Source organism: Staurois parvus, unplaced genomic scaffold (assembly GCF_062004578.1).
Source record: "Staurois parvus isolate SC_StPar_1 unplaced genomic scaffold, SC_StPar_1.0 ptg000012l, whole genome shotgun sequence".
NCBI lineage: Eukaryota > Metazoa > Chordata > Amphibia > Anura > Ranidae > Staurois > Staurois parvus.
In genome coordinates, this window is record NW_028317808.1 from 9,450,503 (window position 1) to 9,462,512 (window position 12,010).

Below are 12,010 nucleotides of genomic sequence, written 5' to 3' on the forward strand. Positions count from 1 at the left end.
TGGAAGGTTAGGACACCGGATCATGGGCTCTCACCTAGGCATGCTGTGTAGTGTATTATGTTAGCTTCAGGGTGCTATAAAGGTCCAGGGCTATTGCACTACCACGTGGAGTGACCTTATCTCTGAAGGACCCCCCCCCCCTGTTGGGGGTATGCCTAGCATAAGGGTGAAAAGCTGGATGGGACTTGTCCTTATCTCCCCATTTTTCCTGGTCCCCACCCCTGTGTGGCCTGAGTGCAAGGTGAATGGGTCAGAAGGCCCTGCCAGCTGTCACTCAACTTGCGACTCAGGAAAGTGTACTGCATCCTCTTATAAGGGCAGTTTCTGATAGTCCTCAATCAAAATAATTTCCCTCCTCAAAGACTTCCCTAGCTACTTTTGGATCTCCCCTTTTCTCCTTTTGAATTCCAGAAATAAATTTTCAGCCATTGTGTCTGATTTTTTGGGAAGGCTGTCTTCTGTTTCGTGCCTTGGATTGCAGAGGATGCAAGTGAGCTCCCCTTGTCTCTGCTCCATGGTCCATCTCTGATTCTCCTCTTCTCCTCTATGCTCTCTGAAGAGGAGGGCTCCCCATCTGACTCTGAGTACTCTGCTCAGGAGGATATTCAATGCGCTGATATCTCCCCCAATTTGGAGGATTTTATTTTTGTCATTATTGATGCAGTACTGTCTTCACCTGGGGCCAAAAGTTGCCAGTGTGGGTGCTTTAAAGATGTCTGTACACTTGCGCTTGATGCCTGACTTGTATGGTGACTGACCCAATCTGGAGAAAATCTTTATCCATCTATTGGAGGAGGGGTTCCTGTGAAAATGGACAGTCCTTGTCATGAATCCAGTCATTCTCTGATGTGACAAAGCCCTTGTGGTTCCTGTTGAGGATGATTAGCCTTCAAGAACTCCATGGCCAAATGGTTAGCAGCCCTAAGACCGTGTTTTCTTTTAGAGACCCTGCTGTTGACACCATGCCTGCCTGTTAGACCTTGGGGGCTGTATTTCTGTGCTTTTACTAAAAAAAAAACAATTTTCCTTACAATTGTAGGAAAATAATACAGAACATACAGAGTACTACATATGTGCATACAACACACATGCACACGCTATTTAACCTTTCTAACAAATGAGCACTGACAATGGTCTGTGTGCTATAGAGATACACTAAAAAGCCACTTATCTTCCGTTACTGCTGGTCTGCGATTTCTGTGGCAAACAGGACTCCAGGCATCTCAAGCGATTTTAGGAAACTAGGGTTCTTGCTTTTTACCTCCTGTAGTGTGGCTTCTAGTGTTATTCCCTTCTGGCAGAGTCTGCCTGTGTCTTGTGAATTCCACTCTGGCAGTGCCCCATTTTGATCTTGTGGAGTCCCCCTTTCAGCTTGTTCTGTTGGCCTTTTTTTAGAGTGGGTTTGGGTGGGCCATTCCTACATGGGTGTAACCCATTCTATCTCTTCTTTTCTACATCAGTTTCATAAAAGCATTTTCAAATTCCAAACTCAAGATGGCACTATACATGTACGCTAAACATACATGCCATATTCAAGCCATTTTTTAATCTTTATTGACGTAGTTTTGTGTCCAATATTTGAAAAAGCTCCTCTAAAACAATGAAAATGTGTACATTGCCCATACAGCGATAGTATCTATTTCCCTATTGTTTAAGAAGACAGTGAAACTAGTCATGTGCAAACATTGTTCTAATTGCATTTGAGAGTTTGTTCCCACAAGAAAACTGATGTTGTTTACTCCTAATAATGTGTTTTTGCAAGGCTGAAAACTCATAGAACCTATAACATAGCAGCAATGGTGGTGCCCCACCGGTTGCTTTTACATGAGGGTTCAAACATGATGGTAACCTCCCTTGAGGAAGTGCGGTGCTCCTAATTTCACATCAGCCGATGCAGCTCAATATTGTGGCTGCATGGACAAGCAGACTCAGTCTGTGGATCATCCGACTGACCAGCAAAAGTAGACTTGCCCTGATGTGGTGAATCTTCAATCTGGTCCTGGAATCAGGGAATCTTTTTTCCCAATGTCTTGGTTGATGCTCACAATGGACGCCAGCTTGTCATGTTGAGGAGGGAGTCCTGGAGACCCTCTTGGTTCAGGGGAATTTGTTATGGGCAGAAGCCCAGCTTCCAGTGTAAATCCTAGAACTCGGAGAGATTCAGTTTTCCCTCTATTGCGCGACTTCTCATCTGCGTGGCTACCCGACCAGGATTCCATTAGACCAGGGGTGTCCAACTGGGGCCCTCCAGCTGTTGCAGAACTACAAGCCCCATGAGGCATTGCATGGCTGACAGTTACAAGGATGACTCCCAAAGGCAGAGGCATGATGGAACTTATAGTTCTGCAACAGCTGGAGGGTCACAGTTTGACAATGCTATGGCGGTGGCCTACATCAACCATCAAGATGGCACAAGAAGTTGCGCAGCTCAAAGAGAATGGGATCTCATTCTTGCTTAGGTGAAATTCCACATTCCAGCCTTGTCCCCAGTGCACATTTCAGGAGTGGAAAATTGTCAGGCAGACTTTCTTAGTCTTCAGCGTCTGGTTCCAGGAGAATGGTCTCCTCACCCAGAGGTGTTTCAAGACCTCTGTTACAGGTGAAGGACACCAGACATAGATCTTTTGCTACCAGGTTCAACCACATAAAGATAGATTTGTTGACAGGTCCAGGGATCCTCAGGCTTTTGCAGTGAATGCCCTAGTGAATCTGTGGTATCTGTTCAACGTGATCTATGCTTTTTCGTCAACTTAAAGCGGAATTCCGGTCTTAGGAAAAAAAAAGAAAAAATATACTATAGCTACTAACTTTTACTGTAAGGACACTTGCATGTCCAGGTGTCCGGCAATGTCGAATTTCCTTAACTGGCTTCGGCTGCAAGCAGCTTAACTAAGGGAAACCAGCAGTGAAGCCTTCTGGCTTCACAGCTGGTTTTCCTACTGCACATGCGTGAGTGGCGCTGTGCTTTGTGATTGGTCCCGCAGTCTTCTGCGATGCGTGATGTGTCCTAGAAGACTGCAGTGGGAAGGAGGAAGGCCCAGAGATCGCCGTGGCAAACTCAGATGGAAGTGGGAGTGGTTACCTGTCAAAACTAGGTACCCGCTCCCCACCAAAGTGCCAAATGTGGCAGGGGAGGGGGAGGATGCAAACAAGGGGAACCTCCCTTTTGGGTGGAGTTCCACTTTAAGCTCCTTCTTCATTGGCATCACACGATCAAGAGGAAGGGCATTCTGGTGATCCTCACTGCACCAAACTTGTACTCTGACTTTGCTAAACCACTGACGAATTCTCTGTGGCCTCTACTCAATCTGCCTCATTGACTGGCTCACCATCATGCTCAGGGTTTCAGTGTTAAAGCCCAAGTCTTAAGAGACAGGAGTCTGTCAAGGTCTGTCTGAACTACGCTCCTGTAAGCTAGGTGATCACCTTCTTGCAAAATTTACCATTGCGCATGAAGGTCTACTTTGCCTGATACTAGTACTTCATGGTTCAAATCTTGTCTTTCCTCTACTCTGAAGCAGTATTCAGCCTTAAGTACCCTCAAGAGGTCACATTTCTGCCTTAGCCATTTTTTTTCAGAGATTGCTTGTGAAATGTTCCTCAGAATTAGTGCCTTTGGTTACAGCTTGCTTTAGACAATCAGATTCTCCTTATGTTTTTCCTTTCCTTTTAAGGTGCATGCTACCTGTTCTGTTAGTACTTAATGGGCTTTTCAGCATCGGGTATTGGTTTCCCAGATTTACAAGGCTGCCACTTGTTTTTATGTTCATACCTTTGTTAATTTTTTTTATCAGGTGGATGTTCAGACCTCTTCTACAGTAATGCCAGTTTCAGGCATAAGGTACATCAGACTGCACTCAGGCCCCGTTCACACCAGAATGTGGTATGGGAATCCCACATTCCGTGCACGTTTCCCACACTGTGTTCAAAACACAATGCAGTTGTCCATGTTAAAGACACTCCAAACGCAGGTCGCAATTGCAGTACTTTTGCCTGCAATGGATTGCATGGTACAGAGGTTCTTATGATTATTTCTTATTGCTTGCTAATGAACTGAGGCTCGCTGAGAGTGGGGAGATTATGCTGGGGCTGTCCTTTTTAAAGCTTTTGTTTGCCAGTCTCCAATCATATGAAAGTAGCTAACCCAGCCTGATTCCTGTAATGTGCTCCAAGGAAAGAATATTACAGGCAAGTCAAAAATCCTATTTTTTACATATTCTTTTTATCCACTTGTACATGCTGGTCAGCAAAAGTGACAGTGATGTGGGTTGACACAAAATATACCACACTACCAAGGGTTTTTGGTTTCAATCTTCTGTTTGAATAAAGCCCCAGCTCTTTAAGTAACTTCTTCAGTATTTTGTTTGTCTCATGTCCTGTCACTGTTCTTTTTGCTGGACAGCTTGGTCTGCAGGTAAATGCTGAAAAAAGTAGCATGTTAAATAAAAACAAAAGGAATTCATTTTCTAAATATTGTTATAACATCAATTAAGTGCATACAGTTGCCATGTGACACTTTTGCAATATTGGCCACCTTATTCTGTAATACTGTGAATGAATAGTTAATTGCGATGTAGTTAGTACAAATCATATCTTTGGTAAATATATGAAGTAGTATTAATCCTGTTTTATTTCTCTTTTAGATCTGAATTGTAGCTCTGAAGGACTGATAATTGATACAGCCAGAAATTGTTTCTCAAAGTTGATTAAGAAACTAAATGCAGAGATGGAATATAGGACTGTGGCCTTTGACAGACATTCAGTTTACATAGACTCTGATTCCCTTGCTTACAGACTTGCTTGTGGTCTTCGCAAGATCTATGGCCAGATGCCAAATGTGGGCCTGACCAGTACCACTCCAGTCAAGGTATGGCATCACATCTGTGTTTTAACAGTGGTCAGTAGAAATTACACTGAATTTCTTTATGGTAAATTGAGGGACACATCATTTCTTTTACGTCTTCTACTGCTGAGTTATTCTGTCATGCCTACAAGAAAAATGGACATTGGAAACAGGAAAAACATTGGCCAGCACAGGACAACCCTGCCTACAACCATCATGTGTCAGTTTATTCTAGTGTCCATAGGAGAGTGGAAGTGTTTTCTTCAGCTTTGTTGTTCTTTCTTCTTTTGGAAGAATTTCAATTATTAACGATCTGTCTGTGTCAACTCTCAGTTGAATTTACATTGCAGGTCAAGCAAGTGTTTGGGGATTCCTTGTTGAATGTCAGCTCTAAGACATGTTGTGAGAATGTATAATCTGTTCTGTGTTCAGTTTCACAGGCGTTTGCTACAAATTAGGCCAGTGTTCTGGGGATTCCGTGGTGTGACTATGGGTTAAGAGCTTCTTTTTAGAGCTTTGTATGCAGAGGCTGAACACTGTTTTTTGTGCTGCAGGCAGCATTTCTATTTCCCTCAGCCACCTTTCTGGCCTTTTAGTAAGTTTGGTGATGTCACAGTTGAGGGGGCAGAATGTTTGCTCATAGTGTCTGCTCTTTTTCCTCAGCAGCTTTTCAGCTATGTGTGCCTCACTCAGGGCTGCTTTCTGCCCTTCTGGCTGTTGAGTTATGTTAGGCTCTACCACCATTCTAAATTTCCCTCTGTTTTCTATTAGGCTGGGACTGTATCGCAGCTACCTCTTGTTTGCACATGTGTGGGTATGTGTATTATGTGCATGATCTGTGTGTTTTTGAACCTGAGGGTTTACTTTGAGCCTGACAGTGAATGTCATTACCTACCTTACGAAATCTCCCACACCATGCTCAGCTTTATTCAGGTTGGTTTATTCCAGCACCGCTTCCCAGCCAGTCTTTTGGACTACTTTTGGATATCCAAGCAATCTGAGACTTCTAAGAATTCCTACACCCTGAATGGCCAAAAGAAAAATAAATAAGATTTTTGTACTCACTCTAAAATCCTTTTCTGGGAGTCCATTGCGGTACACAAGCCCCCCCCCCCTCTGTGTTTCATGCTCTTAGTAATACTTTTCTACAAAACAGAGGCATGATGGTTGTGAGCAGGGTTATCCTGTGCTGAACAATGGGTTGTTTTTTGTTTTGTTTTTTTGTTTTTTGATGCAAGCGTCCATTTTTCCTCTAGACAGGGCAGTATAGGCTGACAGTTGAATTGAATGGTAAAACTTGAGATGCATGCAGGAAACATGATCTGTTTTTGACGGATCAGTCCCCCCTACAATTGTCAGTAATCTAGTGACCTGAAAACCCCTGCTAGAGATAATAGAGTGTTTGTTTTCTTTTTTGTCCATTGAGTGACATAGGAAGTCTTTTACCTTTTAGGTTATACTGTTGTCTACAGGAGGATTAGATAATGGCAAACAAAACTGCAGGCTGGCTCATGATAACCCTTCTTGCTAACAGCATGCCTCAGTTTTTTCTAAATAAAAGAAGAACAAACAATATTCTGCAGCGCATGATAGTTGCATGGACAGGTTGGATGAGAGCAATGGAAAGAATAAGTGCAGCTCAGAATATGTCAGAGGAAAACATAACAGAAGACTGCAAATTATGCCCTTTAAATCAACCAAAATTTCTACATAACAAGCACAAAGGTCACAGCTTACTGTTCTGGGAATCCCATTTGAATGAGCTCACTGGATGCAGAGGTATGGCTCAGTGATATGCTTTGCTCCGTGGGCTAACAGGCTGCTACAGAAACTGCAGATCTCCCATCTGTACACAAACTCTGGAATTAGGATAATAAGAATAAAGTTCAGGGCTCTCTTGTGACAAGCAAAATGACACATTTATTATAAAATAATATCCGTTCATATGAACATGGTGGAAGTAACGCTAACAAGCCTGCCTAGTAAGATGTAAAAATGATCCCCCTTTTTCCATAACCAGCAATAAAGGAAATGGCAACTAGGGCTGAGCATGCAAGGACCAGGTCACAGAAGAGATCAATCAGCTTCCTTGTTGCTATGTGGCAATTTGGCTTACAGGTACAGTCTCCAAGGGAATGCATTTAAAAGACGAATATCCTCTTTATCCTCTTTATCAAGCCTTAAAAGCGTCAACAAGGGTCATACACACCCTTTAAAAATCCACATGAACACACCAAGTACAGACTAATCCGTGCTTGGCCCTACTCCATGGACCTGTCCTGGGCCTGATAACTCAAAGTGTTTATAGACCTTCCCAGGTCCTAGTATACATGCTACCTGTGGATGGTGAAATGTAGTGACTATTAACCACTTGAGTCATCAGTGACCTTTTAAAACCGCACTGGGATATCATCTATTCATCTCAGTGACATTTAAAATTGGCAATTGGTCTCATGGGTCCTGGCAGGGGTGCAGGCTGGAACAGCTGACAGCTGGCATCCAGCACCAATTACAGTTTAAGTTTTTGGGCTCCTGTAAAAGCAAAAGTAAATTAAATGCTTCTGCATTCTGTTTACACTCAAATTGTAGTGATGTCACAAGTGACATCAGGCCACTTCCATTCAGTACGGAGGCCATGACAGAGCTATTCTAGCTCTGGCTGTGAATGGGGGAAAGGAGTACCTCCTGTCAGAATACAAAGATACAGTGGGAGAGCTCGCTGCATCACCATTGCTTGTGTTGATGCAGCGATCTGCCAAACCCCCCAAAAAAAAGCAACTGACAGTGTGAGCCCAGCTTCACATACAAACAGTGGTGGTGCTGAAAATTGTTTCATAAAGAATACAAATCTGAAAACCACCATTGACAGCTGCTGTTGTTCACAAACTACGTGCTTGCACCACGTAGATCTGACTCTTACCCCCAGCTGCTCATGTGAATGTAGTTTTAGTAGTAGTAATCTTCTGCTCTACAGCTGACTGGGCATGTCTTGAAAAAAAAAAAAGCGTGTGTGTATATGTATGTGTATGTATGCATATGTATGTATGTATGTATGTATATGTGTGTATATGTATGTATATATATTTATTTTTTTTACATTTGCATTAACAATTTTCTGAACTGCGTGGCAGTATATGTAATAGAATTATACTTAACATAGTGCTTAGTTAAACTAATTAGGACTTCAACTTCAGTTTCTCATTAGCAGGTGGACTTATAAAATGTAGTTTTTTTGTTTTTAATGATCACTGCACTTTCATGTAAGAAGCTTGCGTGTGTTTGATTTGATTTTTTCTTTATATAATAGGAATGCGTAGCTGCCTTAAAAAAACAGATATTTGGGTTTACTGCACGTCTGCATACAGCAGAAGTAGAAAGACTATCCATGCGCCGGGAGTTGTCAGATATGAAGCAGAAATTCAGTGAACGTGGCAAAAATGCTGACAAGGCACAGAAGCTTAAAGAGGATGGCCAGCATTTTGAGCAATCTGCAAGTGTAAGTGGAGGCATAAGCAATAATTTTATGGAGATGAGTTCTAACCATTCCCTACTTAATAAACAACTAAAGATACACTTTAATGTGATTGTATTCTGTTTTGCGAAAAGCACAGATTGAAGCTCTGCCACCATTAGGATGCCAATTTACAAGAAAATAGCCTTCTGCTGCTTTTGCCAGCCTGCCCCTAGTTTTGCTGAACTGTCCTGAGATTACAGTAATCAGGACTATATCTTGATATATTCTGTATCTCTGCTAAGAGTATGGAGGGCCTAGAAAACAAAATCACCATTGTGGCCAGGTGAAATGAAATCCCATCTGCACTTAATTCATACCTTTGGACCCAATTCACACCTTTTGTGATTCAGTGCTTTGCTGTACCTTAACACACATCACGTGCATTAGAATGTAGCAGTGCCAATGCCAACAAACTAAGATAATACAGCTCTGGTGCTCATGGTTTGAACGCCACAACAATACATGGTATCGCACTCCCATGTGCTGTGGTACGTCGTGTCAGAAAAAAAATTTAAATTTTTTGGTGTGTTGGCAGACTACTCAGAATAAATTATTTAACTAAATACTCTACATCCTAGCTGTCTCCTGGCCAAAGCAATGATTTCACAGTCTTTTCTTCTTGTCCTTTGACAGTAGTCCTTATTGATGCACTGAACGACATTCATATAATGTTGTTTGAGCACTGTTCAGTGATCAGTACTGTGAGCCCAAGTCCATGTGGTGACATCCATAATAGTCTGGGCTTGCAGAAAGTGGGTTGAATAGCGCTGGTTGCCATATAACCCAAAAAAGGAGCACCATCTAATGGGGCAGTGTACTTTCTGCTAGGGCACCTCCAGATTGAAGGTTAATAATTTTATTTTGATCTTGCCTGTGGTGGACAGTGTATTTTAAAAAAATGCAAGCTGGAGTTTTTCCAGTGTTCTGTAAATTTCCACTAATGAGTATGCCAAGATGGCTTTATTTACTTACTTTTTAAAGCTTGTCAAGCCCCCTATACAGTAAACTCTGCTTAAGTGGATTATATATACTAAATACAATCTTATTATACGATTCCAACAGCAGTGCTTGTAGTAGCAAATCATAGTTAAATCATGGAAAAGGTATATTGAAATTGATTGCTGTGGTACTACACATTGCCATTTGCCTTACTGTATAAATCTGTGAGTGTTTCAGTTCAATGCTTAGAGCAAGACAGTTTGTTTGAAATGCCAATGCTTTCCACTCATATTCACACACATTATGACAAAGTATCTAGTTCATCTCTTCATCAAATTTGTTTGTTTCTTCAAAAGGTGGTCCCATATGAGCGGTTTAAAACTGCCTTTGAAGAATTCAATAAAGCTCTTCTGCGAGAGCAGGAAGCTCAGATGCTTCTGCATGAACAGTCTCAGCAATTAATGGATCTTAATTCTAAAATGCAACTGCTCTCAAAGGAAGATGCAGAAAAAGATCAAACCCTATCAGAGGCAATCAAGGTAACTTTTCCATTTTTTTTAGCACTGTATGTAAAGAGCTTTTTTCTATACATACAGTAAGTCTAATATAAACTAGCTTAGAAAAACTGAGAATTTGTAACCTAAGTATTGCAATATTCATATATAGAACATATTTCAGTGTGCTCTTAAAGTAAACCTGTCATGAAAGAAACTTGAAAGCTGCCACTGTTTAACATTAACATTTCTAATCTTCCTTTTCCTGGTTGGATACCCAGAAAAAAATGAAGATGGTGGACCAGGATAACTGCAAGGAAACTTGCCTGTATAATTTTAATTTAAATAACCCCAAAACCCTTATATATCTCCTGACGGATCTATTTTCTAAGAAACCCGTGCTGAGAGAAACATGTAGGCTGCTATTCTTGACCTGCTTCTGGAAATGCTAATCTCTTGGTTTTCAGACAAATGTAATGAACAAGTGTCTAAACTCCTTATTAGCATACTTGTTCCTGGTCAGTGAAGTTATTGAAGCCATTTGATTATCATGCTAGCCAGGTAAAAGCATTTTCAGGAGAGGTCAGCAGTGGCAACCTCCATATTTCTCTTGGCACAGGTTATATGGAAGTCGTGCTGGAATGTTGAGAAGTAACAACACGTCCTTTGCATTTCCAATGATCTTTGTAGAGTCTCTCTGAGGCAAAGAAGGAGCTACAGAGAAAAGATCAATATTTACGTCAGCAAAGCGCATGGATTGGGAAGCTGGAGCAGGGCAAATGTCAACTGGAAAAGAGCATTACCAGTGCAGAAGGTGCCCTACGTGTGGCAGTGAGGTGGGTGTCAGGTTTTGTTTTAGCAAACTAGTGGTCAATATAAAGTATGTTTTCATTTCAAGCCTGGGAAAGTACAAAGTCTTTGAGAAATTCAGAGTAAAAACTTTATTGAATAACTCCTATAACCCTCTTCTATGATTTGTAGATATTTACACTCTTGCACTCTTTGAATTATTCTGAAATAAATTATTAAGATAAAATCTGTTCAGTTGATTTTGATCAGGCGCAATACATTTGAAGCTGTTTTTAAGTTGCAATCAAATGCTTACTTGGCTGTGGTAATAATAGTATGTTTGTTTATATGTGATCTTCCAGGGATAAAGAAACCTTGATGAGCTACATGAAGTCTGTTTCCGCATCCTTTCAAAAGGTATTAGAGTTTGCAATAGGTCTTGTTGTTATACTGAGATGAACATTGTTATATTTTGACCATAAGGAATTTCTTGTTTTAGTTTAGCTTAACAAATAGACCATGGCTTTATGTCTGTACAACATATTTTCCAGCTTCAAAACAATATGGGCATGCATGCTAGGTGGTGAACGTGCACTTACAGCATGTGCAGAATAGCTGCAAATCAGAAGGGCAGTTTGACACACATGGATACAAATGTTTTCCCAGACCATCATTTGAAAGCCCTAATTCAAGTAGTTTCAAGGACCTAGAGCAGGGGTTGGAAACCCAACGATCACAGTCTACCTGTTGACCGCCAGCAAGTGATGGGTAGATCATGAACACACCCCTGCTTTGCAAACTCTCTAGTCCAGGGATCACTAAATGACGGGTGGCAGCACAGCCTCTGCTGCTCTCATTATCACAGCAGAGCAGAGAATGGGTGGCAGCAGTTCTTGACGGTTAGCAGGAGCTGTCCTAGCAACCAACCACCAGCTGGTAATATGAAAAGCTAACCCTGCCAACTCCTGCTGTCCATCCAGAACTGTGCTGCCTCCCGCTCCCTACTCCGCTGTACACCTGTATATAAGGTAGGAGAGTAAGGCTGGACAGTACTGTGTGTTTGTGTGTTGGGGAGAAGAAATGTGAAGGGGGCAAAGAACACTGCTGGGGGCTGGAAACAGGATACTACTCGGGAGCAGAGCAAACTTTTTTTATTGGGGGGGCACAGGACACTACTGTGGGGGGGGGGGGGGCTGGGAACTGATGACACTACTGGGATGGGGGGGCACAGGACACTGCTATGAGGGGAGAGAGGATGCTACTTGGGGGGGAGGGGTGATGTGAAGGGGGCAGAGAACAGTACTGTGTGTGGGGGGGGGGAGGCGCAGAGGTCACTATTGTGGTGGATGATGTGAAAGTAGGTAGGAAGACACTACTGTGGGGGGAATGATGTAAAGGGGGGGGCACAAGATACAACTGTGGGAAGTGATG

The 12,010-nt window shown here is 42.1% G+C and overlaps 1 protein-coding gene across 4 annotated transcripts in view; it reads left to right on the forward strand.

Moving 5' to 3' along the window:
- Positions 1–12,010, forward strand: part of CCDC171 (coiled-coil domain containing 171) — a 111,001-nt gene that overhangs the window by 82,450 nt on the left and 16,541 nt on the right. For 3 of the 4 annotated variants that reach the window (XM_089674757.1, XM_089674756.1, XM_089674759.1), the window contains 5 exons: positions 4,644–4,867; positions 8,151–8,339; positions 9,653–9,835; positions 10,481–10,626; positions 10,942–10,996. In XM_089674757.1, coding sequence (XP_089530883.1) covers positions 4,644–4,867; positions 8,151–8,339; positions 9,653–9,835; positions 10,481–10,626; positions 10,942–10,996 — 797 coding nt within the window. The remainder of the gene's footprint in view (positions 1–4,643; positions 4,868–8,150; positions 8,340–9,652; positions 9,836–10,480; positions 10,627–10,941; positions 10,997–12,010) is intronic. The other variant, XM_089674758.1, reaches the window with a different exon arrangement.